This window comes from Sus scrofa, chromosome X, assembly GCF_054392235.1.
Source record: "Sus scrofa isolate SSC_HxYL_T2T_F1_AM1 chromosome X, Sscrofa_HxYL_maternal_Yorkshire_Landrace_v2.0, whole genome shotgun sequence".
In the NCBI taxonomy this organism is placed as follows: domain Eukaryota; kingdom Metazoa; phylum Chordata; class Mammalia; order Artiodactyla; family Suidae; genus Sus; species Sus scrofa.
Genome location: NC_139401.1, coordinates 134,810,743 through 134,836,666, shown reverse-complemented (window position 1 = coordinate 134,836,666; position 25,924 = coordinate 134,810,743). Strand labels below are relative to the sequence as shown.

Below are 25,924 nucleotides of genomic sequence, written 5' to 3'. Positions count from 1 at the left end.
CTGTCCCTGCGTGCTTCTCCCTCTTCTCCTGTGGGGTCCCTAGGTGCTGCATTCGTCTTGTCTAGAACCGTCCCCTTGCCTCCGTGCCACAAGTGGCCAGGGACCTGCCGCTTGTGGGCTTTGTTTGTCTGTGGTCCTGGCGCGCAGCTTCCCCGCCTTCTGTTTGTCTCACCCACCTGACCTCCAAGCCCAAGAAGCCCCCTCCTCTGCCTCAGGTTCAGCTCCCCTCCTCCCCAGACCCTCCCTCCTTCCCAGACCCACCCGCTTGGCACACCCCCCAGGGCCAAGGACAAGGAGGAGGCGCCTCTGGTCTTGCGCATAGGCGCGCGCACACCCCACTCACTGTCTTGCTCTCTCGGCCATTTCTCATTAGTGCCTCTGCGGCTGCCTCATGTCCTTTGTACTCCTTTTCCCTCTTCTCTTCCTTCCCCCCTGCCTGGGTCTCTGTTTCTGGATTTCTCCATCTTGGCTACTGTGGTGGTCCAGCATCCGTCTTTGTCTCCCATCCCCTGCCCTCCCTCCCCACGTCTCCGTCTCTCCTGCTCCCTCCTGCCTCTTTCTCACCCTGTCTGTCACCCTCCAGTCTCCCCCCAGCCTGCCCCCCGCCCCCCGCAGACATGGCCTTGGCTCCATCTGTACACCAGCTTGTGAAGCACTCCCCCGCCTCCCTTGCCCCTGGAGGTGCTGATGGGGGGGCGGGGGGCCTGCTGAGCTGACAACCTGAGCTGCTTGCTCTGTAATTGCCTGAGGAATGGGGAGAGATCAGAGACCCAGCAGCAGTGGGAGGGGAGGAGGCAGAGCCCCCTCCCAGCTGTCGGGGGCCTCAGCCACCTTCTGGCTCCCGCCCGTCTGAGTGCCTAGGAAGGTGGCGAGCTGGGTGGTGATACGGGGGGACGGTGGAAGTTGGGACCGGAGCGGTTGAGGCTGTCGTATTTCCCCTGCATGTACACCTGCGTTACACCCCCCCAACCCCATTCTGGGAACCTAGGTCGGAGGACAAATGGAGGTGCTGGCATGGCAGCCATCAGCATTCCCGCAAAGGGAGGGTTCGGGAAGATCTGCCTTTGAGCTTGTTTTCCTCCCTTCCCCCGCCTAAGACCAGAGCACTCGGAGCTGCCAAGGCTGCTGTTGGATCGCCTGCCCTCTGATCTGAGTGGCCTACTGCTTCCTACAGGCCTTGAAGCCGAGGCCAAGGCAGCGTGGGGCCCACCCCGCTCACGTGGACTTTGTGGAGGAAGGCGGCAGAGCGGGTCTGCTGTTGCTCCTCCTTTCGGGGCCCTAGCTTGGCTCTGGCCACGTCCCACCCTCCGAGTCTTTCTCTTGGCCTTCAGCCCATCCACGGTGACCGGCTCTGGGCTTTTCCACCTCCCCCTCCAGCTTTGGGTGAGGAGTCAGAGAGCTGTAATCTGACTGCTCTTCGCCACCCTCCATTTGCCCTGCCGCCCCCCGCCCCCCCAGCAGCTGCCGAAGTCACTGCTCTTCCCAGATCACTTTACACAAGGCCAGTTTGTGGCTCCTGGTTGCCTCCTGCCGGAGTCTGGATGTCTTGGCTTGGCATTCCAGGCCTCCCCCAGCCCCGGCCTTCAGCGTTCTGGGTGAGGTTTGGTCTACCCTCCGATAAGGTCTGGCTGGGCGCAGGGAGGATGGACCTGGTGAAGCCCTGGCACCCGAGACCTGCTCCCGCCCTGCTCGCCCCTCCCCTACTCATCTCTTCTGCACACTTTTGCCTGTTTGGGGTCAAAAGCACCTGTCTTCTTGGGAGTGTCTTCTCTTCACTTGTTGGCAGGGGAGCCCCCTCATGTGTTGGTGGGATGTGGACGCGGCAGGCATCACTTGGGCCTGGAGTGGACGCATTATCAGTTGAGCCCTGAACACTCAGTAAAAGATCGAGAAGCTGGGCCTGCCAGACACTGTCCCAGAGCTTCCCCTGACCCCTGCCCTGACCCTGGCCGAGAGCATCTGGAAGAGGGGAGGCCACAGTCCCCTCTGTTGCCCCCACCGGGAGCCTGAGGGCCTGCAGAGAGGGGCCTCTCACCTTCCTACCCCCTGCCACTTTCCCCCTGCTTTCTTCCTTTCCCTCTACCTGTTCTGTGAAATGCAGCCTTCTTGGGCCCCTCTCCTTCTTTCCCTGCCCCATGTCCCAAGCTCCGCCCGCCCCTGCCAGCTTTTAAAGCCTGAACAGCACCCAGGGATGAGTTGGCTCTGAAACCCACAGTGATGAGACTGACAAGAGCTCTTCTCTGCATATGTGCGCATGTGCGCTTGTGTCTGCACACACGTAGCAGGCATGAGGATGTATCCTCCATAGATAGACACACGAGAAAACACACACACATTCTGTGTACACACACAGCTGGCAGACCCGTACACGCGCCCGCTCATGAGTGCATCCCCCGCCCAGAAAAGATGGAAACGTGCCCCTGCACGCACACACACAGCCACAGATGGACGGATGTGCCTGTTTGGCTGCATGCAGATCCACATCCACACTCATGCCCACAGGCACCTGCTTGCTGGGATGTTGAGTCACACATGAAGACAGCATACACAGAGCAGCTGTGGCATGCCCAGGGGAACGGATCGGGGCAACAAGTTGGTGCCAGAGAGGCAGCTGGTGGAGAAGGCACAGACAGAGAGTAGGAAGGGAGGGAACGGCAACCTGGAGGCCCAGCCTCTGCAGTGTCTTCCAGGTCTCCTTCTCTAAGGTGGGGGGAGGGAGGGATGGAGGAGCCGGACGCCAGGGGCGGGGCTGGGGGAGGGGCCAGGAGCCCAGGCTCCCCCAGATGTTGGTCGCTAACCTCCGTCCGTTCTCTCTCCTCCCCTACCTTTCCCTCCCCTCCTCCCCTCTCCAGTGCCCCCACCCCCCAGCTCCCTCCCCAAGCCGTCCACTAGCCCCCTTCCCTCCCGCCGGAGCTTGAGCCGAGCCCGGCCGGCTTTGCTGCGCCGAGCCGTCGGCGCCGCCGGGAAGATGGCCGTGGCGCTGCGGTACTTGTGGCCTCTCCTCCTGTGCAGCCCCTGCCTGCTCATCCAGATCCCCGAGGAATGTGAGTAATCCCAGGGAGCCTGGGCGCCTCCCTTCGCCGCGGCGCTGGGCTTCTCTTTATCTTCTGCCTTCTGGTCTTACCCGCGCTCCGGACCCTCACGCCTCCTTTTGTGGGCATGGAGTGGGCAAGAGCTATCCAGGACGTTCGGTCCCTCTGGAAAGAAGGACAAGGTGGAAGCGGCCGCCTGTGTCAGCACCGCGGACAGGGGCCGGAGGCGCGGGAAGGCTGCTGGGGTTTCAGCACCACGGACAGCGGGGATGGCGCGGGCCCCGCCTCCTCGGACCTCTGGGCTCCCCTTGGGGACGCCTCACCCCTCCTTCAGGGTGTGGCGGGCCGCGGGATGGAGCCATCCCTAGTCCTCAGTGAGCCGGCCTGAAGGATTGCACTCAAGCCTTGCTCCAGCTTCTGACCTGGGTGATCCTCTCGGGGGTCCTTGGTAGCTGTGAACTGAAGCAGGAAAAGACCCCTTGCAAAGGCCCAGAAGCCTTCTGCATCCTTGCAACTTGGTTGGGGGAGGGGGAGGGGCTGTTGGAGCTTTACGATTGTCGGAGGTCCGGGGCAGGCGCATGGGTGTTGGGGAATGCGGCTAGAGGGCCGTGACTGAACACGGAGCTTTTGTGTATGCTCGTGAGTTGGACAGATGATGTGTTTGTGGGTGTGGATGTAGGTGGCGTGATTGACTCAGTGTCGTTATTCCCGAGTGTGATTTTGATTTCCTGTATGGCTAAGTTTGTGAGTCACTGTAACTGTTCCTTATTGGTTGCATGTGTGAAGGTCCGTAGGTAGCTGACTGTAAACACTTGAACGCGATTGGTTGCATGTGAGGACCTGTTTGTGTGTGGAATGCGTATTACTATGATGGTGTTTCTTCTGAGTGTGTAAACACACGGTGCCTGTTGGCCTTGGCTGCGGAGCCTTTCACGGGGTAGCGTTTGTATATCTTGAGTCTGCGCCTTGATAGTGCCAATCCCTCCCCCACTTTCCGCCTTTGTCTCCTTGCCTGGAGACCAGTGTCACTGAGCCGGGGCTGGGGAGGGAGACTGCTCATGCTAGGCATGGGACAGGGGTTGAGGGAGGCGAGCTTGGAAGGCCCCTGGCATTGGGGAGGCAGCGAGGGTATGGAGGAGGTGGAGAGGGGCTGACGGGCAGAAAGATCGGGGTGTCTCTGCGGATGCGCACAGGGGGCTCCATGCGGTCACCCCTGTGCAGACCCCCCTGCTGCAAAGGCACACAGAGCAGCACGTGGGTAGACTCGGACCAGCCACCTGTATCCAAGCAGGCCCAGAGACTCCCAGATGACACACAGGAGGGACGCGCATGCGCACACATCACACCCCCCCACACACACACACGCACGCACACACACAAATGAGAGGTTTAGATGCAAAGGAACACAGTCATCCACGCAAGCATGGGTGAGTGTACAATGCAAAACTGTACCCTGAATGTAAAGCACACACGCCCATCCACCGGCACCCTGGCCGACCTCACAGTCCCTGCGGCACCGCCCGACGCTTCCGAACACGTGTCCGGACTCACGCACCTGGGCTCCTCCTCCCCCTCCATCTCCTCTCAGTTGCTTTGCGGGCCTCACCCTGGGCCTGAGCTGGCCCTGCTGCGCCCCAGGCGATGCCACTGGGCCGGGTGCGGCCGCGTGCGGAGCGGCAGGGGCCCTTGCAGGAAGGCAGGGTAGAGGAAGGAGAAGTAGGTCGGAGGCCACAGCAAGTCGAGGGCTGCCCTGGGCGCCGGCTGGCACTTGTTACTGACCCCGATACAATGTGGTGGGCGGCCTGGGGCCTCCTGTTGGCAGCTTTCCTCCAGCTCTCTGCCTCCCTGGCCCCTCCAGGCCCTTTGTCCTCTTCCTGATTCCCGGTCCTGTCATCCCTGTCGCTGTCTCTTGCTCTCCGGCTGCCGGCACGGGCCCCTCCCCAGCCCGCCCTGGGGACTCTTATCTCCTGGGGGCCCTTACACCGGGGTCTTCTGCAGAGACAAAGCCTTTAGAGGCAGCCCACGGCTCCTGCACCGCCCCCGCCTTCCCTGTCCTCTCTCCCCCGCCTCACAGCCACCCTGGCCGGTGCTAGGCCGAGTCCCGCGGCCTTGGGGACAGTAGCTCTGGCCTCGGGCTCCATGCCGAGAGGAAGGAAGGGGAGAAAATGGAACCTGGATACAGCAGGGCCTTTGGGAGGGTGCGGAGGGGAGGGGAGGGGGCAGCGGGGCTCTGACGGCTGGGCCTGCGTAATTGAAAACGCCGAGCTGCGCTAATTGGATTAGGAGGGAAGTGGGCTGGAGAGGGGCGGGTGCCCTGGCTGCGGGTTGTCTGCCTCCGGGCCTTCCCAGGCACCCTGGCTGGGGCGGGGTGGGATCGTTTCTGGCCCTGCCAGGAGGATGCCAAGGTCTGTCCAAAGCCCACTCTTTGTTACCTTCAAGGCACGACCTTTCTGTCCCTGCCCCCTGGAGCCAGGCCTGGCTCCCCACCTCCAGCCTGGTGATCCGGGCCGTGTCCTGTCCGGGTTTGACCTGCCACCGCCCTAGCCGGGCCTGTGTCCCCAGGTCACACCTCCGCTCAGGCCTCCCCTCCCCCAGCAGTGTCTGCCTGACTCCCTACTTTTCCCTCCGCCATCGGCCCCCTGCTGGGGCGGCCACCAGCATGTCTCTCCCTCTCTCCCTTGCTGCCTGGATGTCTCAGATGAAGGCCACCACGGTAAGCTGGGCGAGGGGCGGAGCGTTTCCCAAAAGGCCCCTCCCTGCCGCTGTGCCCATGGGCTCAGCTCCCCTTTGCGCTGGCTCCTGGGTGGCGCCCTGGCTGTCTCCGGCTGGAGGCCGCAGCCTCCCTCCTCGAACCCCGGGCCGGCTTTGTCCCGTCCGGCCCAGCCTGGCTGTTCTTGCTCCCTGTGAGGCGTTGCCCTGCTTGGTTTCTGGCTCTTGGTCTTTGGCTCTGTGGTTGCTGTTTTCTTTGTCCCTCTTTCCCGTTGCTTTCTCTGGAGCCTTCTCAGCGGCCCCCTCCAGTCTGTCTGTCTCCTGCATTCCTTCCATGGGCCAGGCCGCGCCTCTTCCTCCTCCCGCAGCCCCTTGGAGCCTGCTGCCCTCTCGATGGAATGGGGGTGGGGGGAAGCTGTCCTCACCGCCGCCCTCCCCGTCCCATCCGCAGTGATGGAGCCACCTGTCATCACGGAAGAGTCTCCACGGCGCGTGGTCGTCTTCCCCACAGACGACATCAGCCTCAAGTGCGAGGCCAGCGGCAAACCTGCGGTGCAGTGAGTGACCGGCCTCCGGGCCCTTGTTGCCCGATGGCCTTAGCGCCAGTCCCCGTGTCTCCCTCGCCTTCCTCGGTCCCAGCCCACCCCCCGGGGCCCCCGGCGGGTCACACCCTTGCCTCGGCCTGGTTCGGCCCCGTCCCTCCGAGCCTTTTTCTGCCTACAGGTTCCGCTGGACTCGGGATGGCGTCCACTTCAAACCCAAGGAGGAACCGGGTGTGACCGTGAGCCAGGCGCCCCACTCCGGCTCCTTCACCATGGAGGGCAACAACAGCAACTTTGCGCAGAGTTTTCAGGGCACCTATCGCTGCTTTGCCAGCAACAAGCTGGGCACCGCCATGTCCCACGAGATCCAGCTCATGGCTGAGGGTACGAGGCACTACGGGGACCAGGGAGGGCCTGGGGCACGTGAGAGGGTCCCAAACAGGTCTGGGGAGCTCGTGTGGGAGGGAGTCCAGGCCGGGAGCCACACCCCCTCAGCGGGCTGTTGGGCGCCCGCCTGCCCGCAGCCTCCTGCTCCTTCCTCGCCCTGCTTGTCGCCACCACCCCTGCCCTCTCTTCTTCTCTGCTTTTCCCCTTGGCCTCGGGGCCGCCGCCTGGGGGATGCTCACGGACCCGGGCTTGGTGCCCGACTGAGGGTGGAGGATGGAGCCCACCTGAGCCACCGCCTGGGCTTTGGCTTCCCGCCCGTGTCCGTCCCCGAGTTGCCACTTCCTGCTCCTCGGGTCACCTCGTTCCGCCTCCCCCATCGCTGTCGCCTGGCCCCTCTGCTTTCCACCTCTCACCTGGCCTCTCCGGCTCCCTCCTTCCTGTTCTCCGGCTCTGTCTTTATCTGTGTCGCCCTTTCCCTGGGGTTTTCCCTCTGCATTCCATCCTCCCCCCGCTTTCTGCCTCCCAAGCTTGTGCTCCTCTCCCCTCTCTGCCCCTCCAGTTACCTTGGGAACCGTTGCCATGGTTTCCGTGTCAGGATGATGGACGGGTCTGTGACTCCAGCATCCCTCCGCACGCAGCTCCCCTCCCCCAACGCTGCACCTCAGCCTGTCCTCCTGGTGGGAGCTGAGGATTGGGGAGAGTTAACCCTTCACAACCATCTGGCTCCTGCCCGTCCTCCCCTCTGGGGGGAGTGTCAGTCTGGGCCTCGAGCCTCCAGTGGACTTGCTCCCCGCCTCCTTCATGCGCGCTTCCTCGTGGCTCCGTCCTCTCACCCCCGTGGCGATGCCTCCTCCTTTCCTCTGCGCCGCCCTGCCTTGACCAGGAGGAGAGTTGGGACCTACAGTGCCAGCCTCTCTGTCCCCTCTAGGTACCCCCAAGTGGCCAAAGGAGACAGTGAAACCTGTCGAGGTAGAGGAAGGGGAGTCGGTGGTTCTGCCTTGCCACCCTCCGCCCAGCGCAGAGCCGCTCCGCATCTACTGGATGAACAGCAGTGGGTGCCCCCGAGGGGCTGCTGGCCGGGGTGGGCGGGCCAGGGGCAGTGTGCTCCGGGATGGGGGTCCTGACCTCTGCCTCCCCCCGCCCCCCGCCGCCCCCGCAGAGATCCTACACATCAAACAGGACGAGCGGGTGACGATGGGCCAGAATGGCAACCTCTACTTTGCCAATGTGCTCACCTCGGACAACCACTCAGACTACATCTGCCATGCCCACTTCCCTGGCACCCGGACCATCATTCAGAAGGAGCCCATTGACCTCCGGGTCAAGGCCAGTGAGTCCCACGGGCTCGGATACACCCCCTCCTTCTCTCTCAGCCTGAGGCACCTTGGTCATCCTTGCAGACAGCAAAGGAGCAGAGATGGCGCTGTCCCTTGAGCAGACGACGAAACTGAGGCCCTGGGGGCTCGCCGGGGTGTCCAGGGTCGCCCAGCCTGGGAACTTCGTGGGTGGAGGGAGGGAAGTGTGAGCCATGCCGCCCGCTCTCTGTCTCCGTGCAGCCAACAGCATGATGGACAGGAGGCCGCGCCTGCTCTTCCCCACCAACTCCAGCAGCCACCTGGTGGCCTTGCAGGGGCAGCCGCTGGTCCTGGAGTGCATAGCCGAGGGCTTGTGAGTCTGGGCCCCTGGGGGGTGGGGGGCGGGGTGGGGGCGGAGTCTCTGCCGTGGGGCGGGGCTGAGCGGCCGCTGCTCTCTCCCCTCTGCTCTCTGCCTCCTCGGCCTCCTTGCACTGGGCCCCGGGCAGCCCCACACCCACCATCAAGTGGCTGCGCCTGAGCGGCCCCATGCCCGCCGACCGAGTCACCTACCAGAACCACAACAAGACCCTGCAGCTGCTGAATGTGGTCGAGGAGGACGACGGCGAGTACCACTGCCTGGCTGAGAACCCGCTGGGCAGCGACCGGCACGTCTACTACGTCACCGTGGAGGGTATGGTGCCTCTGCCGGGCCGGAGCCCCCGCCCGGGGGTGGAGAGGGTCTGGGCCCGGAACTCAGGGCGGCTCTTCCCTTCCCCGCAGCGGCCCCGTACTGGCTGCACAAGCCCCAGAGCCATCTGTACGGGCCGGGAGAGACGGCCCGCCTGGACTGCCAAGTGCAGGGCAGGCCCCAACCGGAGGTCACCTGGAGAATCAACGGCATCCCCGTGGAGGGTGAGCGGGGCCTCCGGCAGGGACGGGGAGCGAAAGTGGGGAGCCTTGGGGACGGCGGGGAAGAAGAGGAGGGGCCCCGGTGGGGCTCACCGCTCTGCCCTGGGCCCGCGGGCACGCCTGCTGCCCCCTAGAGCTGGCCAAGGACCAGAAGTACCGGATCCACCATGGAGCCCTGATCCTGAGCAACGTGCAGCCCAGTGACACGATGGTGACCCAGTGCGAGGCCCGCAACCGGCACGGGCTCCTGCTGGCCAATGCCTACATCTATGTTGTCGGTGAGTGCCGGCCAGCTGGGCCCACCCGCCCTCCCCTCTCTGCCTCGGAGCCCCCCAGCTGAGCCTGCCGCCCCCCCGCGACTGCCCTCCTCCCCGGAGCCTTCACCCCATGTCTCGCCCGCCCTCCCCACAGTGGGACAGGGAGCGGGGAGCAGGGAAGAAGGGCTGGGTCTTGTCGGTATCTCCAGAGGAAGAAGCAGCCTCGGGAGAGGTCTGGCCCCGCTCATGCCACTGAGCTGAGGCTCGCCCTGGCTGCGATGGGCCGAGGCCGGCCCTGTGGCTTTTCTGCGGGAGCCTTGGGGAAGACGGGGCTAGGCCGGGAAGGCTTCCGGGAAGAGGCAGGCTGTCGGTAGGGCCGCAAATAATTGGTAAAACCTGAGCGACTGCAATGGGAGGCACATCTGCGGCAGAGGGGTCGGTGCGTCCGAAGGCCGAGAGAAACTCAGCCTGGCAGCGCCAGTGTGGGGCACAGGGAGGAAGACGGGCAGGGCTCTCGGGGGCCTGAGAATGCCCGCTGGAGTCACCGGCAGCTTCCAGAGCCTGCGAGCCCTCCTTCGAGAAGCTGCCTTGCTCATGAGCGCGCCCGGGCACCTGCATGGCCCTGAGCCCTGCCCCGTGGCTGCTCGTCCCGCAGAGCTGCCGGCCAAGATCCTCACCCCAGACAACGAGACGTACATGGCTGTCCAGGGCAGCACCGCCTACCTGCTGTGCAAGGCCTTCGGCGCCCCTGTGCCCAGCGTCCAGTGGTGAGTGGCCCACCCCGGCCCGGGGCACCCCGAGGCCCTCTTCCGGCCCAGGGAAGCAGGGAGGGCTGGGGAGCCCGGCCAGCGCGATCTGAGCGAGGTCCACCCTGCTGGCGCCAGGCTGGACAAGGAGGGCAAGACGGTGCTGCAGGACGAGCGCTTCTTCCCCTACACCAACGGGACCCTGGGCATCCGAGACCTCCAGGCCAACGACACGGGGCACTACTTCTGCCAGGCCGCCAATGACCAAAACAACATGACCATTGTGGCTAATCTGCAGGTCAAAGGTCCGATGACACCCCAGCCCTGCTGACGTGCGCAGCGGCACCTCCAGGTTGGAGGGTCCGGGTCTCTGGAGGAGCCCAGAGTGACCTTCCCTTCCTGTCATTGCCCTCAGATGCCACTCAGATCTTGCAGGGGCCCCGCAGTGCGATCGAGAAGAAAGGCTCGCGGGTGGCGTTCACGTGCCAGGCCTACTTTGACTCCTCCCTGCAGCACAGCATCACCTGGCGCGGGGACGGCCAAGACCTCCGGGAGCTTGGCGACAGTGACAAGTGCGGGCCCAGCCCCAACCTGGGTTCGATGAAAGGGGGCGGGGCGGGAAGAGTGCAAGGTCCAGACCTCCCGGCCTCGCGCCCCGCTGGGAAGGGGAAGGTTCCGGCGGGGCAGGGAAGGGAGGGGAGCAGAACGCAGGCGGCAGAAAGCAGCGGGTCCCGTGGGAGCAGCAGGACAAGCATTTCCCACCCACCCTCCCACCAGGTACTTCATAGAGGAGGGGCGCCTGGTCATCCACAGCCTGGACTACAGCGACCAGGGCAACTACAGCTGTGTGGCCAGCACCAAGCTGGACATGGTGGAGAGCAGGGCAGAGCTCCTGGTGGTGGGTGAGTCCTGGGGTGCTGGCCGGGGGGCACGGGAGTCCGGACGGACACTGCAGGGCGCTTTGGAGCAGGGCGGGGGGGGGCGGCCGGCTGACGAGTGGGCCAGAGATCCCCCCTCTGTGGCCCTCAGGGAGCCCCGGACCTGTGCCTCAGCTGGAGGTGTCCGATCAGCACCTGCTTCGACAGAGCCAGGTGCGCCTGTCCTGGAGCCCGGCTGACGACCACAACGCCCCCATCGAGAGTAAGAAGCGGCGTGCACGGCACCCCCAGCTCCCTCCCCGCCACCCCGCTAGCCCTCCGTCCCTGTGGGACCTGCCTTACCCCGGAGCTGCAGCTTCAGGGCTGCCCCCCTCACGGAGCCTCGGCCCCTGTGTCTGGGGGCTCGTGGTTCCTCACGGGGCCTGCAAGTGCCAGGGGCCTCGGGCGCTCGCTCCGTCCCTCTCCCCCGCAGGGACAGCCAGACTTTGTACCCCCCCACCCCTCCCCCAGTTGCCATGCACCACTTCCTCCATCGCCCGTTCACTTCTTGGCAGAGTATGACATTGAATTTGAGGACAAGGAGATGGCGCCCGAGAAGTGGTACAGTCTGGGCAAGGTGCCCGGGAACCAGACCTCCGCCACCCTCAAGCTGTCGCCTTATGTCCACTACACCTTCAGAGTTACCGCCATCAACAAATACGGCCCTGGGGAGCCCAGCCCGGCCTCTGAGACGGTGGTCACGCCGGAGGCAGGTGAGCCCCGTGGGAGGGGGCCTCAGACGCCAGCCCCCCGCCCCCAGCGCCACAAGGAGAGTCTGCAGAAGCGACCACGCCGAAGCTCCTCTGCTTCCAGGCTTCCCTTGCGGCTGCTGGCTTCCGAGGCCATTCCTTCCCCGGCCGTCAGCCTTCACGGCCTTGGCAGGAGGCCACAGTGATGATGTCTTAACACGTTCCTTTCCAGCCCCGGAGAAGAACCCTGTGGACGTGAAGGGGGAAGGAAATGAGACCAACAACATGGTCGTCACGTGGAAGGTGAGGCCCCGGGCTCAGCTCACCCCGGGCATCCGAACGAGACACAGGGGTTTGCGGCTATCCCTGGCGGTGCCAAGGGCCGAGCGTGACGGCACCTGAGCCTGGGCCGGGGCGACTCGCAGGCCGGCGCAGTGGCTCTTGACCAACTAGCTCCTCTTCTGCTCACCCTCCAACAGCCGCTCAGGTGGATGGACTGGAATGCGCCCCAGGTTCAATATCGGGTGCAGTGGCGCCCTCAGGGGACGCAGGGGGCCTGGCAGGAACAGATCGTGAGCGACCCCTTGTTGGTGGTGTCCAACACGTCCACCTTTGTGCCCTACGAGATCAAGGTCCAGGCCGTCAACAGCCAGGGCAAGGGCCCGGAGCCCCAGATCACCATCGGCTACTCTGGGGAGGACTGTGAGTATTGGGCTGGTCCCGCGCCCACCTTGCAGGGAACTGCCCCGGACCCGGGTCCCCTCTCCTAATAGAGGGCGTTTCCTAAGACAGGATATTCTTTTTTTTTTTTTTTTTTTGGCTTTTGGCTTTTTAGGGCCGTACCCACAACATATGGAAGTCCCCAGGCTAGGGGTCAGATTGGAGCTGTAGCCACCAGCCTATGCCACAGCTACAGCAATGCCGGATCCCAGCTGTGTCTTCAACCTACACCACAGCTCATGGCAACGCCGCATCCTTAACCCACTGAGCCAGGCCAGGGATGGATCCTAGTCGGAGTCTTACCACTGAGCCACGACGGGAACTCAAGGATATTCTTACATGACTGAAGTGTCGCCATGCAAATCCGGAGAGAAACTTAGCATCAGCAAGTCGGCATCTCTATTCCCGTGGTATCAGCTGGTGCCGGCTTTCCCCCAGGCCAGGGTCCAATCCAGGATTCCACATGGGGTCTGGTTATCCTGCTTCTTTGCTTTCCTTGAATCTAGAACATTACCAGACGTTAACCCAATGACCCCGTCAAGCTCTTCTCCTGAGACCATAGTGCAAGCTCCCAGCCCTCCCATCCCAACCCGCCTTTCCCCTGTGGGCGGGCAGGATGCCGGGCTGGCCTCGGGAGGCCACAAGCCCCCATCCATGTCCCTGGCCGTTTCCAGACCCCCAGGCAAGCCCGGAGCTAGAAGAGATTCAGATCCTCAATTCAAGCACCGTGCTGGTCCGGTGGAGGCACCTGGACCCCGGCCAGGTCAAGGGCCACCTCCGCGGATACAATGTAAGCGTGCAAGGCGTGGGGGCTGGGGACATCCCTGGGCTACCAGGAGTGACAGGATGGGGGATGGGCCCTGCCCCCTGCCAGCTGCTCTCCCGCAAACCCTCGAGTTGGACGAAAGGCTCCCCTGGGAGGCCGTGGGGAACGCATGCCGCAGGGTCACGGCCAGACGCCTCCTGCCCCCATGGGGCCTCGGGTCCACCTGCAGGTGACATACTGGTGGGAGGGCAGTCAGAGGAAGCACAGCAAGAGGCACGTCCATAAAGGCCACGTGGTTGTACCTGCCAACGCCACCAGCGCCATCCTGGGAGGCCTGCGGCCCTACAGCACCTACCATCTAGAGGTGCAGGCCTTCAACGGCCGGGGCCCGGGGCCCGCCAGCAGCAGGAGCTTCAGCACCCCCGAGGGAGGTGAGCTTTGCACCCCGTGCCCCTGCCCCTCCTCCCCACCCAGGGGCGGGCAGAGCAAGGACCTGCCCCTTGTCCCTGTGTCCCGCAGTGCCCGGACACCCCGAGGCGTTGCACCTGGAGTGCCAGTCGGACACCAGCCTGCTGCTGCACTGGCAGCCCCCGCTCAGCCACAACGGCGTGCTCACCGGCTATGTGCTCTCCTACCACCCTCGTGAGTGTGCCCCCGAGGGGGAGGGGGCGGGGGCCGGGGAGGGCGAGCGGCCCAAGCCGACTCCTGGCCTGTCGTGGCAGTGGACGATGAGGGCAAGGAGCAGCTGTCCTTTGACCTTCCGGACCCTGAGCTGCGGACGCACAACCTGACCAACCTCAGCCCCCACCTGCGCTACCGCTTCCAGCTGCAGGCCACCACCAAGGAGGGCCCCGGCGAGGCCATCGTGCGGGAAGGAAGCACCATGGCCTTTTCTGGTGAGCTGGAGAGGGCAGCCGAGGCCGCCGGGCCTGGCAGGGCGGGCCTTGGGCTGCCCTGAGGTCCCACGCCCTCCTCTTGATCCCCAGGGACCCCGGATTTTGGCAACATCTCGGCCATGGCTGGCGAGAATTACAGCGTGGTGTCCTGGGTCCCTAAGGAGGGCCAGTGCAACTTCAGGTTCCAGATCTGGTTCAAAGCCCTGGGGGGTGAGCGTAAAAGGGGCCCCTGGGCTTGGGGGGGAGGGGGCCCAGGGCCCAAAGGGGCTGTGACGGCGGTGGCGGCGGCGGCGGCAGTGGCGCGGAGCCCGGGAGCCGCCTGGCCTTGCGCTCAGCCCCCCGGCCCTCTGCCTGCAGACGGGAAGCTGGGCCCGCCCCTCCTGCCACAGTACATCAGCTACAACCAGAGCTCCTACACGCAGTGGGACCTGCAGCCTGACACCAACTACGAGATCCACTTGTTCAAGGAGAGTGTGCTCATGCACCGGATGGCCGTCAAGACCAACGGCACCGGTGAGAGCCCGTCGGCACCGCCCCGTCGGCTGCCCGCTGTCCCCGGCCTGGCTCACTTTCTCCTTGAAATGACCCCTGTTAATGCCCTTCTGTTCCACCTGCTGCCAAGCTAGGGCCCAGAAAGGAGGGGCAACAGCAGACCCGCTCTCTGCGCTGCTCCCCCCCCCCCAGCGTGTCCCCGCAGGCACGCCTCGGCCCTGGCGTGTCACCCTTATCCACCCCTTCCCGGTCCCTGGGGATGGGGGTCGTGAGTGGACGAAGCCAGAGGCTCTGAGTGAGGCCCGGGAGCCGGAGGTACGGGCTCGGGAGGCGGGGGCCCCCCCCCGCATCTCACCCGAGCCGGGGCCTGGGTCTCCTTCCCGCTCTCCCCCTCAGGCCGCGTGGGCCTCCCTCCCGCCGGCTTTGAACCTGAGGGCTGGTTCATCAGCTTCGTCAGCGCCATCATCCTCCTGCTTCTGGTCTTACTCATCCTCTGCTTTATCAAGCGCAGCAAGGGGGGCAAGTACTCAGGTAACCCCGGCTCCGGGGCTCGGCCGAGGGCGGTAGGGGGGCAAGGACTCAGGTAACCCCGGCTCCGGGGCTCGGCCGAGGGCGGTAGGGGGGCAAGGACTCAGGTAACCCCGGCTCCGGGGCTTGTCTCCTAAACGCCCTCCCCGCTCCCTGAGCTCCTGGCCCGATGGCGTGTTGGGTGCAGGCAGGGGGCCTAGAGGCGGCAGGTGCGCAGACCCGCGGTGGGGGCAGGGGGGACCCCCTGGAAAGCTTCCAGGGGGCTGGCGGTGCTCAGCACAAAGGGAGAGCCTCACTCGTGTCCCTGCCTGGCGGGGGGCCCAGTGTCCAGGGCTGGGCCGGGGTGGGAGAGGCAGCTGGCCCTCTCTGTGTCTGCAGTGAAGGATAAGGAGGACACCCAGGTGGACTCCGAGGCCCGGCCCATGAAGGACGAGACCTTCGGCGAGTACAGGTGAGCTGGGGCGGGAGCAGGTGCCCGCTGGGCCGCCCGGGTTCTCTCGTCCCTGCTTGACCCCGTCTCTCTCTCTCTCTGTCTTTGTGCTGCGGGGCGACCTCAGGTCCCTGGAGAGGTAAGACGGGGCTGGGGGCATTCTGTCGGACTCCGGGCACAGAGACGCTCCGGGGATACAGCCGGTGCCCGGGCGTGGCCCTGGCCGGTGGCCCAGCCTCCTCCCTCAGGCCAGCACCCACCCCCCTCCCGCTCTCTGCCCCTACAGTGACAACGAGGAGAAGGCCTTTGGCAGCAGCCAGCCGTCCCTCAATGGCGACCTCAAGCCCCTGGGCAGTGACGACAGCCTGGCCGACTACGGAGGCAGCGTGGACGTGCAGTTCAACGAGGACGGCTCCTTCATCGGCCAGTACAGCGGCAAGAAGGAGAAGGAGGCGGCGGGGGGCAACGACAGCTCGGGGGCCGCCTCCCCCATCAACCCCGCAGGGACCTTGGAGTAGCAGGGTCCCCGCCAGGCAAGGCCAGGCAGAGCACAGCCCAGGGCCGGGCCGCGGGGAGTCAGAGGCCAGGACCCCCCTGTCCGCGGCTTGCGCCCGGTCCCCACTTGATTGCCAAAACCCGGCCGCACCGCTTCTTGGGCACATTCTGCTCGGCTCCAGCTCCGGGCCAGTCGCCGTCACATCGGGAGCCTTCGGGTGCTGCCTCGCCAGCCTTTGGGCACAGAGAGGCTGCGACTGGGGGAGAGGAGGCGGGGATGGCCCGGGAGGGGTCTCCTCAGGACCAGGGCTGCCACCTCCACCCCCAGCCATCCCTTGGCCAGCCTGGCTGGGACAGGGGACGGAACTCAGTGTCCCCACCATCTGCTCCCTCTTCTTGGGCATCTCTGCTCCGACTGGGATGGGAGCTGGGCAGGCTGGAGAGTCCAGAGTCCCCACCTGCCTGTGTCGCACTCGGCCGGCGCCCCTCCCCCGCGGCCCCTGCCCTGCGGCTGGCTTTCAGGAGTTCCATACACACGCTGCCTTTGGTACCCACCAGACAACATCCAAGTAGCCTCCGTCACTGCCCAGGTGCGGGGCAGGCGCGCCTCCCCCCGGCCCTGGCCTCTCCCCGCCTCCACTGCACCCCAAGACCCCTTAGCAGCCCCATCGGACCCCAGTCTGAACAGTTCCCTTCCTCAGCCTCCCCCAGCCCCACCTTGGGAATGTAAATACACCGTGACTTTGAAAGTTTGTACCCCGCCCTTCCCCATATGCCACTAGCGTGTAGCCAGATGTCTGAGTCTCTCTAGGTGGTTTCTAGGTTTTATAGCAATTAGCTTTGATGATCCCTTCCCAGGAAAAATAAAAACAGACAAAAAAACTTCAAAAAAAGGAAAGATTGGTTGTCCCAGCTCTGCCTTTGCTCGGTCTGTGGGTGAGCCCTTTACAGAAAACAAAAGTATATATATATATGTACATAAATATCAGAATTATAAAAGGCAAATAAAAACCTGGAAACAAAGAGGAATCCTTGTCATTTGCTGTTTGCTGGCCTCCAAGAGCGCTCTGGGCCCTTCTCGACGTCAAGTGGCCCCATAGGGCTAGCCCGCCTCCCCTGGGAATTCCTGCGGGGCAGCTCGCCCCTGGCTTCCCAAGGCCAGGTTCATACACCTCTCCCCGCCCCCGGATCTCTGTACTCAGCCAAGGCCTCTGTTTCACCTTTACTCAAGCCACCAGAAAGCCCCCGAAGAGAATTTCTTTGCTCACGTTCCCACTGTCAAATCTGCCCCCACCCCCACCCCCCGGGCAGCCCGGACTCGACCTCCACCCTTTGGGCCCTGCAGTTGGAGGGTCAGCCCCTCCGCCCAGGCATCAGGTCCCCCCACCCCAACCCGAAACTCATCAGCACTGGTTCTCCGGCTGTGTCTTCTTTGCCTTTTCTCTCACCATCTCTTTTCTTGTTGTTTCGCTTTGGTTTTTTGGTTGCGCTCACACGGCATGTTGCAGTTCCCAGGCCAGGGGTCAAACCCCCACCACAGCAGCAATCTGAGCCACAGCACTAGTAGTGCTGGGTCCTCAACCTGCTGAGCCACACGGGAACTCCTTCCTGGTCTTTTCTGTAGCTCTAGATTTTCTGGCCCTTTTGATCTGTTCTGTGGGCAAACCTGCTGCAACAGTTTCCATCACTAAAAACACTCACGACTAACACCACAGGACCCTGCAGCTCTTTTTTTGGTTTTGGCCACCAGAATTTCCAGGGGCGGGGATGGAACCTGCACCACAGCAGAAACCTGGGCCGCTGCAGTGACAATGTCAGGTTCTTAACCCCTCCAGCTCCTGCTCACTTCTCTGCTCCTATTGACTGCACCCTCCATAAGACTTGTTTAGCGGAGTTCCCGTTGTGGCTCAGTGGTTACCAAATCCGACTAGGATCCATGAGGATGTAGGTTCAATCCCTGGCCTTGCTCACTGGGTTAAGGATCCAGCTTTGCCATGTGCTGTGGTGTAGGTCGCAGACACGGCTCGGGTCCCACGTTGCTGCGGCTGTGGTGTAGGCCGGCAGCTGTAGCTCCTATTCCACCCCCAGCCTGGGAACCTCCATATGCCGCCGGTGTGGCCCTAAAAAGACAAAAACAAAAACAAAAACAAACTCATCTATTCTTATCATCCCCAGTTCCTCTCCACCTGTCGCAGCATCTGCTTCTCATCCCCAATATCTTCTTGTTTTTATGTAACAGTGGAACTTTGCTGGGCTGAAGATACATTTCCCAGACTCCTTGGCACTGGGTGGGGCCAGCAGAACGTGAGCCAGGGCAACCTCGGGGCTGTGCCCATGGAAGCTGGCTGTTGAGAAGGGTGGAGCAGCAGCGTAAAAAGTCCTGCCTCCCTGGATGTTAAAGAAATCCTTACGCTTTGGTTTTTAGAGCAATTTTAGGTTGAGAGAAAGATTGAGCAGAGAGTCGAATTCCCATGCAGTTTCCCCCATTAGCAACAGCCAGCGTTGGTTACACCTAATGATCCAATGGTGGTTTGTTACCATTAGTTAAGGTCCACAGCTTATATTAGCATTCCCTGTTTAGTGTTTTATTTTTTATTGTATTGTATTTTATTTGGCCACACCTGTGGCATATGGAAGTTCCTGGTCTGATCCAGGGATCGAATTCAAGCCACAGCAGTGATGCATGCCACGACTGTGGCAACACACGCTCCTTAACCCACTGTGCTACAGCAGGAACTCCTACTCTTTTGTAAAAAACCAATTATGTTTCTTTAATTCGGTAAGCCTTGTAGTTTATTTATTTTTTTGGTCACACTCATGGCATGCTGAAGTTCCTGGGCCAGGAGTTCCCTGGAAGGGATTCTAACAGCCTCCTTGGTTGGTTGACTTAAAGTTGGGCTCACCGGCGGCCTAAAGTCAATGATACTAAGATGCGAGAGCAACCTCGGCTTGATGTAGAGGAGGGACCCCCAAACCCTCGACATTCCTCGGGGGAACTGCGGGAACTTGGAAGTTGCCCTTGTGCCGATGTTACACATGCCCATTTGTCTGTTTGAATGTGTGTAGAAAGGTGGATAGGTCTTGGCGAATGACTGCGGATTGATGTCCACTTAGGCAGGCAGTGACTCCCCTTGCAGCTGCTGTTCCACATGGAGTTCCTGTGCTGAAGCGGCAAAAGCACACAGCCTCTGGCCCAGGGGCTGCAGCCGTCGCCGTCTTGCCTGTTTTTCTCCACACCGATTTGCCAAGTCCACCAGAAACACTTTGTTTTTACCTGGCAGGGCCAACAGTACACCCAAGGGCCCTGGCCCCTCTCCTTCCTGACATAACGTAGTGCTTGGAGACTTTGGCCGTCTCACCGTCTCCCGCGACACCCGCTGGGCCACCGCACCGAGGAGCCAGAAGCAAGCAGTACTGCGGCTGCCTTAGTGAGACGGCTGCAAACCAGAACACCTAAGGACGTAAAACCTCAGCGAGGTGTTTGCAAGTTCAGTCCTCCAACGAACGCGAAGGTATCCTCTTCAAGGGCAAGGGGAAGGGCAGGAAGCTGCCCCTTTCCCAACCGCCTCATCTACCACTCCGTAGGCTCCCCTTTTCGTGTGGGAACCTGAGCAAGAGGTAAGTCTGCAGTGAGCCCAGGCAGCACTTGCAGCTGGGCCCTGGGATGCAGAAGATGCAAATTGTCCTCAAAATGCCCGTGGGAAGCAGCGAGATTGCGTAGAATCCACGCGCAGACCTCTAGGGCTTGGGAGAACATCCATGCCCTCTATTTGCCCATAACCTGGGAGCGACTGAGCTCTTAGGACTGTGGGTGACCGTGAGGCCAGAGTTTTGCAGCAGGCATTGGGTAGCTGTCTCACCGGTCCAGCCATAGGTTGGACACATGCAGGGGCGAGTTGCGATGAGTGACAATGGGATTTTAGACAGGGAAGTGCAGGTGGCTTCAGAGAACACGGAGGGCGGCAGGAGGAAGGGCTTCCCATTTGTGTCCCAGGACCAGGTGGCCAAGGAGGAAGTCACCAGAGCCTGGTTTATGGACGGCTCTGCACAATGACGGGAACCGTATCACAGTGCCATTCACGGTGACCCTGAGGAAAGTGGCCAGCTTAATGAGACCAGGTCTGAGATGTATGACACGATGATTTGGTTGTCATGGTGATGAGAACATCTCAAATCTACTCTTAGTGCAACTTTCATTAACGACAGTCTCCACGCTGCACCTCAGGGTCCCAGAGCGCCTTCATCTTCTAACTGAAGTGTCCCCCCCACCAGCGTGGCTCCTCTCTTCTTTCAGTTCCAATTTTAATTTTTTTTAGTTTGATTTATTTTTTTTTGGCCATGCCCATGGCGTGCAGAGGTTGCCGGGGCCAGGAATCGAACAAGTCACCAAAATGGCAATAAACTCTCCCCATGCTGTTGGCACATCATTTTATGCTGTGATTTGCCTAGGTCGGCGGGACGCTTAACAAGTGTGAAGCTTAAAAAGTGTTTGTACACCTGGGTTTGCCCACTGGAGACACAGGACCCATTACCCCATCCTTCCAGCCAACCTGTCAGCCCGCAGCAGCCAGGCGCGTGACCCCAAGCAAGACCAAAAGAACCAAGCCAAAGCTGCTGCGTAACAAAAGCTAACTGATAAAATACCCTTTGAGGAAGACGTGAAATAAAGACATTTTCGGGGGAAAAAACCCAGCAAACTAGACCCGAATAATTTCCTTATTTGCAGAACTACACTAAAGAAAGCCCTATGGGTTTTTTGTGTTTTATTTTATTTTATTTATCTTATTTTCTTGTCTTTTAGGGCCACACCCTTGGCACATGGAAGTTCCCAGGCTAGGGGTCGAATCGGAATGGCAGCTGCCAGCCTACGCCACAGCCACAGCCACAGCCACCTGAGATGCTTAAGCCACTGAGCGAGGCCAGGGATCAAACCCACATCCTCATGGATACTAGTTGGGTCCGTTACTCCCGAGCCATGCTGGGAACTCTGAAAGCCCCATGGTTTCAAATCATTAAAAGGAATTGCCCAGTGGTGTGCCATGTCAATGGTACAATCGGTGGCCTTCCTTGTGGAAAAGGATACAGGCCACTGGTGACGTCTAACGTCCATGGCGTAGGACCAAGTTACAAGGTGTGGCTTAACCCTCCTCCCCTGCAACTAAGACGTCTGTTAAGACAAGACGGCCGCCTGGCCGCTTTGGGCTCCTCATGCCTCTGACTCAACAGCCAAAGTAAAAAGAAAAAAAGGGAGGGGGGACTTTGCAGATCCCTTTGCTGCAGGTGAGGTTATAAACAGAAAACAAACACAACTGGAGTTCCCATCGTGGCTCAGCGGTTAAGGAATCTCGCCAGCATCCATGAGGACGCAGGTTCCATCCCTGGCCTCACTCAGTGGGTTAAGGATCTGGCGTTGCCGTGAGCTGTGGTGTAAGTTGCGGGCGCGGCTCTGATCTGGCGTGGCTGTGGCTGCGTCTGTGGTGTAGACCGGGGGCTACAGCTCCAATTCTACCCCTAGCCTGGGAACCTCCATATGCCTCGAGTGAGCCCCCCCCCCCAAAAAAAAAGAGAGAGAGAGAAAGAAAAGAGAACAAAAAAGCAGGCAAGGAGTAATTGATCAGATTTACTAGAAGGGACTTCTGCAAGGTCCCATGTGCCGAATTTTAGATCTCTCCTCGTGCCGGTCCTCTGCTGGCCTGATGTAGTCCTCTTCAGGTCACTCAAATAACCAGATACGGCAGGTTCACATTCCAGAGGGCAGCCTTCTCCTTCCCTTCCCTTCCCGTCCCCTCTTTTCCTTCTTGAGGGGAAAGAATGCCAAATATACTGACTGACATGTCACATATACTTCCAGGAGTTTCCGCTATGGTGCAATAGGATCAGCAGTGTCCCCAGTCCGGCACGGTGAGTTAGGGATCCCGTGTTGCCGCAGCTGTGGCTTTGGTTGCAACTGCAGCTCAGATCTGATCCCTGGCCCGGGAATTTCATGTGCTTCGGGGCGGCCAAAACAGAAAAAGAAATAAATCAATAAATAAACAAACTTCCAGATTATTTTGACTGTTATTTTAATAACTATCTTTGAATATTGCTAATAAAGAACTATGTGATGACAATGCCAGGTCCTTAAATCTGCCACAGGAATGCGAGATCCGAGCCGCGTCTGCAACCCACACCACAGCTCACGGCAAGGCCGGATCCTTAACCCACTGAGCAAGGCCAGGGATCGAACCCGCAACCTCATGGTTCTTAGTCGGATTTGTTAACCACTGCGCCACGGTGGGAACTCCTTTTTAATTAATCTATGTATTTTATTTTACTTTTTGTCTTTTTAGGGCCGCATCCGTGGCATATGGAGGTTCCCAGGCTAAGGGTCAAATCTGAGCTGTAGCTGCGATCTACACCACAGCTCATGGAGGGGCAGGATCCTTAACCCACCGAGCGAGGCAGGGATCGAACCCACCCACAGCCTCATGGGTGCTGGTCAGGCTTCCTAACCGCTGAGCCATGATGGGAACTCCAAATGGAGCTGCTTACGTTTGAGATAATCGCAGATACACACGCAGTTGTGAAGCATGATGTCAGCCCTTTTATAACCACGTCCACCTTCCTCCACCCCCTCTTTCCTTATTCCCTGGTAACCACGCTCTGTTTTCCGTCTTGATAGTTTTGTCATCTCAGGAATGTTACATAAAAGGGATTTCGGAGATCGTACAGTGTTTAGCTTTTTGGAATCCGCTTTTTACACTCAGCACAGTTCTCGGGAGAGTCTTCCAAATGTTGAGCGGCTCACTCGTTCCTTCCCTGGTCTTGCCGAGTGCTCCACGGTGGGGTTGGACCACAGTTTGTTTAGCCAGCATCTACGGAAGGACATCTGAGCTCTTTGCAGTTTGGAGCCATTACGAATGAGCCATTTACTGCTATAAACATCCCCGTACGGATTTTTGTGTGAACATAAATCTTCACTACTCTAGGATGAACGCCCAGGAGTACAACTGCTGGGTCATATGGTAGTTGCATGTTTCCTTTGATGAGAAACTGCCAAACCGTGTTCCAGACAGGCTGTACCATTCCGCACTCCCATCAGGATGCATGAGCCGTTCCGTTCTTTGCACCTCGTTGACATTTGGTGTCAGCCCTGTTCTTTCTTTGAGCCATTCTGGCCGGCGCCGGACAGTGATGTCCTCAGTGAAGTGTTTGTTTGTGTCTCTGGCCCATTTTCTAATTGGATTGTTACATATTATATTGTATTACATAAATTTGGCCATACCTGCAGCATGCAGAGGGTCCCAGGCCAGGGACTGAACCCACGCCCCAGCAGTGACCTGAGTCACAGTGATGACAAGGCCAGGTCCTTAAATCTGCTGAGCTACCGGGGAACTCCCGAGTTCTTTATAAATTTAACATACTAGTCTTTTCTCAGATATGCAGTTTGTACGTATTTTCTCCTAGTCTGTAGCTTGTCTTTTCATCCTCTTACTTAGCAGAGTCAGAAAGCAAGAGTTTTTAATTCTAATGAAATCTAATTTATCAATATTTTCTTGTATGGATTATGCTTTTGCTGTCACATCTAAGGCCTCTGGCTTAACCCTAGCTCCCAATGATTTTCCCTCTCATTTTATTCCCCGAAAGTTTTCCATTTATGTCCATGATCAATTTGGGGTTAATTTTGAGACGAAGGTGTGAGACCTAAAGACGTAGGTCTTTTTCTGCCTGTGGATGTCCAGTTGCTCCAGGATAATTGCTTGAAGGGCTATCTTCCCTCCACTGAATCGTTTTTGTACCTTTGTCAAAAATCAGTTACTGCGGTTCCCGTCGTGGCACAGCGGAAACGAACCCGACTAGGAACCATGAGGTTGCGGGTTCGATCCCTATCCTCGCTTGGTGGGTTAAGGAGCTGGCGTTACCATGAACTGTGGTGTAGGTCGCAGACATGGCTCAGGTCCCACGTTGCTGTGGTTGTGGCGTAGACCTGCAGCAACCGCTCTGACTAGACCCCTAGCCTGGGAACCTCTATATGCCTCAGGTGCAGCCCTAAAAAGCAAAAAGACCAAAAAAAAAAAATCTGTTACTTCGGGGAGTTCCTGTTGTGGCTCAGCGGTAACAAACAGAACGAGTATCCATGAGGACTCATGTTCCATCCCCGGCCTTGCTCAGTGAGTGAAGGATCCAGCATTGCCATGAGCTATGGTGTAGGTCGCAGACACAGCTCAGATCCTACGTTGCTGTGGCTGTGGTGTAGGCCAGCGGCTGCAGCTCTGATTGGACCCCTAGCCTGGGAACCTCCATTATGCCCTGGGTGCGGCCCTAAAAAAAAATGAAAAAAAAAAAAAAAAACCTATTAGTTAGAAGTTCCCCGGTGGCTCAGCAGGTTAAGGATCTTACATTGTCACTGCAGCAACTTGGGTCACTGTTGTGGTGCAGGCTTGACCCCTGGCCTGGGAACCTCCACATATCGCTGGTACAGCCTCCCCACCACCCAAAGAAACAATTAGTTGCATTGGTGCGGGGCTATTTCTGGATCTCTATTCTCTTCTCTTCCATTTCATTATGGCAGCTCTTGAAATTGAGTAGACTGATTCTTCTCATTTTCTTCTTTTTTTTTTTTTTTCTTAGGGCCACACCTGAGGTATATGGAGGTTCCCAGGCTAGGGGTCGAATCCGAGGTGCAGCCGCTGGCCTACACCACAGTCACAGCAACGCCAGATCCCAGCTGCATCTGCGACTTACCTTGCAGCTCTGCTACAACACTGGATCCTGAACCCACTGAGCGAGGCCAGGGATGGAACCCACATCCTCTTGGATACTAGTCATTCTTAAACCGCTGAGCCACGATGGGAACTCCTCCTTTCAAAAATTGTTTTAGCTATTCTAAATCCTCTGCTTTTCAATATAAATTTTAGAATAATACTGTTTATAAGAAATCTTGATGAGCTTTTTTTATAGGGACTGCATTAAATCTGCATGTAATTTGAAGAAAATTTATATGTTTACTATGCTTAGTCTTCCATTTCTTTTTTTTTTGGCTTTTTGCCATTTCTAGGGCCACTCCCGCCGCATATGGAGATTCCCAGGCTAGGGGTCTAATCGGAGCTGTAGCCATCAGCCTACGCCACAGCCACAGCAAGCGGGATCCCAGGCGTGTCTACGGCCTACACCTCTGCTCACAGCAATGCCGGATTCCTTAACCCACTAATGGAGGCCAGGGATCGAACCCCCAACCTCATGGTTCCTAGTCGGATTTGCTGACCACTGAGCCACGACGGGAACTCCTGTTTCTCTACTTCTTAAGATCTTTCATGAGCTTCTTTTCTTAGCTGTGCCCATGGCATGTGAAAGTTCCCAGGCCAGGGATCAAACCTGTGCCGCAGCAGTGACTCTGGATCCTTAACCTGCTGAGCCACCAGGGAACTCCTGCACTGATTGATTTTCAAATATTGAACCAGCCTGCATCCCTGGCATAAGACCCCCTTGGTCAAGGTATATAAGTCTTTCTATATTTTGCTGAATTCCATCCACTAATATTTTGTCAAGCCTTCTTGTGTCTGTGTTCCTGGGGGATGTTGGTTTGTAGTTTTCTTTTTTTACATCTTCTTCGTCTGGTTTTGGTATCGAGGTAATACTAGCTTCATAAAATAAATTGAGGGAGTTCCGGTCGTGGCGCAGTGGTTAACGAATCCGACTAGGAACCATGAGGTTGCAGGTTTGATCTCTGGCCTCGCTCAGTGGATTAAGGATCCGGCGTTGCCGTGAGCTGTGGTGTAGGTCACAGATGCAGCTGGGATCTGGCGTTGCTGTGGCTCTGGCGTAGGCCAGTGGCTACAGCTCCGATTGGACCCCTAGCCTGGGGACCTCCATAAGCTGCCAGTGCGGCCCTAAAAAGATAAAAAAAAAAAAAACCCAAAAACCAAAAAACAAACAAAAACTAAATAAAATAAATTGAGACATGCTTCCTCCTCTTCTATTTTCTGGAAGACCTTGTATCGAACGGGTATTAATTCTTCTTCAAATGTTTGGCAGAATTCTCCAGCGAACCATCTGTGACTGGAGATTTTAAAGCATAAATCCAATTTCCTTGAGAGTTATAGGATTATTCAAATTATTTATTGAACGGCGGTAG

General features: G+C 59.4%; 1 protein-coding gene across 19 annotated transcripts in view; it reads left to right on the top strand.

Annotated features, from left to right (window-relative positions):
- The window catches only part of L1CAM (L1 cell adhesion molecule), a 40,726-nt gene extending 23,893 nt beyond the window's left edge, over nt 1-16,833 (top strand). For 6 of the 19 annotated variants that reach the window (XM_085007520.1, XM_085007518.1, XM_085007519.1 and 3 more), the window contains 26 exons: nt 2,853-3,044; nt 6,193-6,298; nt 6,465-6,667; nt 7,599-7,721; nt 7,830-8,000; nt 8,227-8,338; nt 8,472-8,656; nt 8,746-8,877; nt 9,009-9,152; nt 9,787-9,898; nt 10,016-10,182; nt 10,293-10,449; nt 10,655-10,779; nt 10,907-11,017; nt 11,310-11,507; nt 11,716-11,786; nt 11,963-12,185; nt 12,878-12,993; nt 13,199-13,400; nt 13,489-13,611; nt 13,692-13,865; nt 13,956-14,075; nt 14,223-14,378; nt 14,754-14,888; nt 15,264-15,336; nt 15,602-16,833. In XM_085007520.1, the coding sequence (XP_084863646.1) occupies nt 2,969-3,044; nt 6,193-6,298; nt 6,465-6,667; nt 7,599-7,721; nt 7,830-8,000; nt 8,227-8,338; nt 8,472-8,656; nt 8,746-8,877; nt 9,009-9,152; nt 9,787-9,898; nt 10,016-10,182; nt 10,293-10,449; nt 10,655-10,779; nt 10,907-11,017; nt 11,310-11,507; nt 11,716-11,786; nt 11,963-12,185; nt 12,878-12,993; nt 13,199-13,400; nt 13,489-13,611; nt 13,692-13,865; nt 13,956-14,075; nt 14,223-14,378; nt 14,754-14,888; nt 15,264-15,336; nt 15,602-15,833 (3,747 nt within the window). In that variant the 5' untranslated portion in view covers nt 2,853-2,968 and the 3' untranslated portion in view covers nt 15,834-16,833. Of the gene's footprint in view, nt 1-2,852; nt 3,049-5,730; nt 5,746-6,192; nt 6,299-6,464; nt 6,668-7,598; nt 7,722-7,829; nt 8,001-8,226; nt 8,339-8,471; nt 8,657-8,745; nt 8,878-9,008; nt 9,153-9,786; nt 9,899-10,015; nt 10,183-10,292; nt 10,450-10,654; nt 10,780-10,906; nt 11,018-11,309; nt 11,508-11,715; nt 11,787-11,962; nt 12,186-12,877; nt 12,994-13,198; nt 13,401-13,488; nt 13,612-13,691; nt 13,866-13,955; nt 14,076-14,222; nt 14,379-14,753; nt 14,889-15,263; nt 15,357-15,601 lie in introns of all 19 variants that reach the window. The other 13 variants (XM_085007530.1, XM_085007531.1, XM_085007528.1 and 10 more) reach the window with 4 other exon arrangements.
- The last annotated feature ends 9,091 nt before the right edge of the window (nt 16,834-25,924 follow it).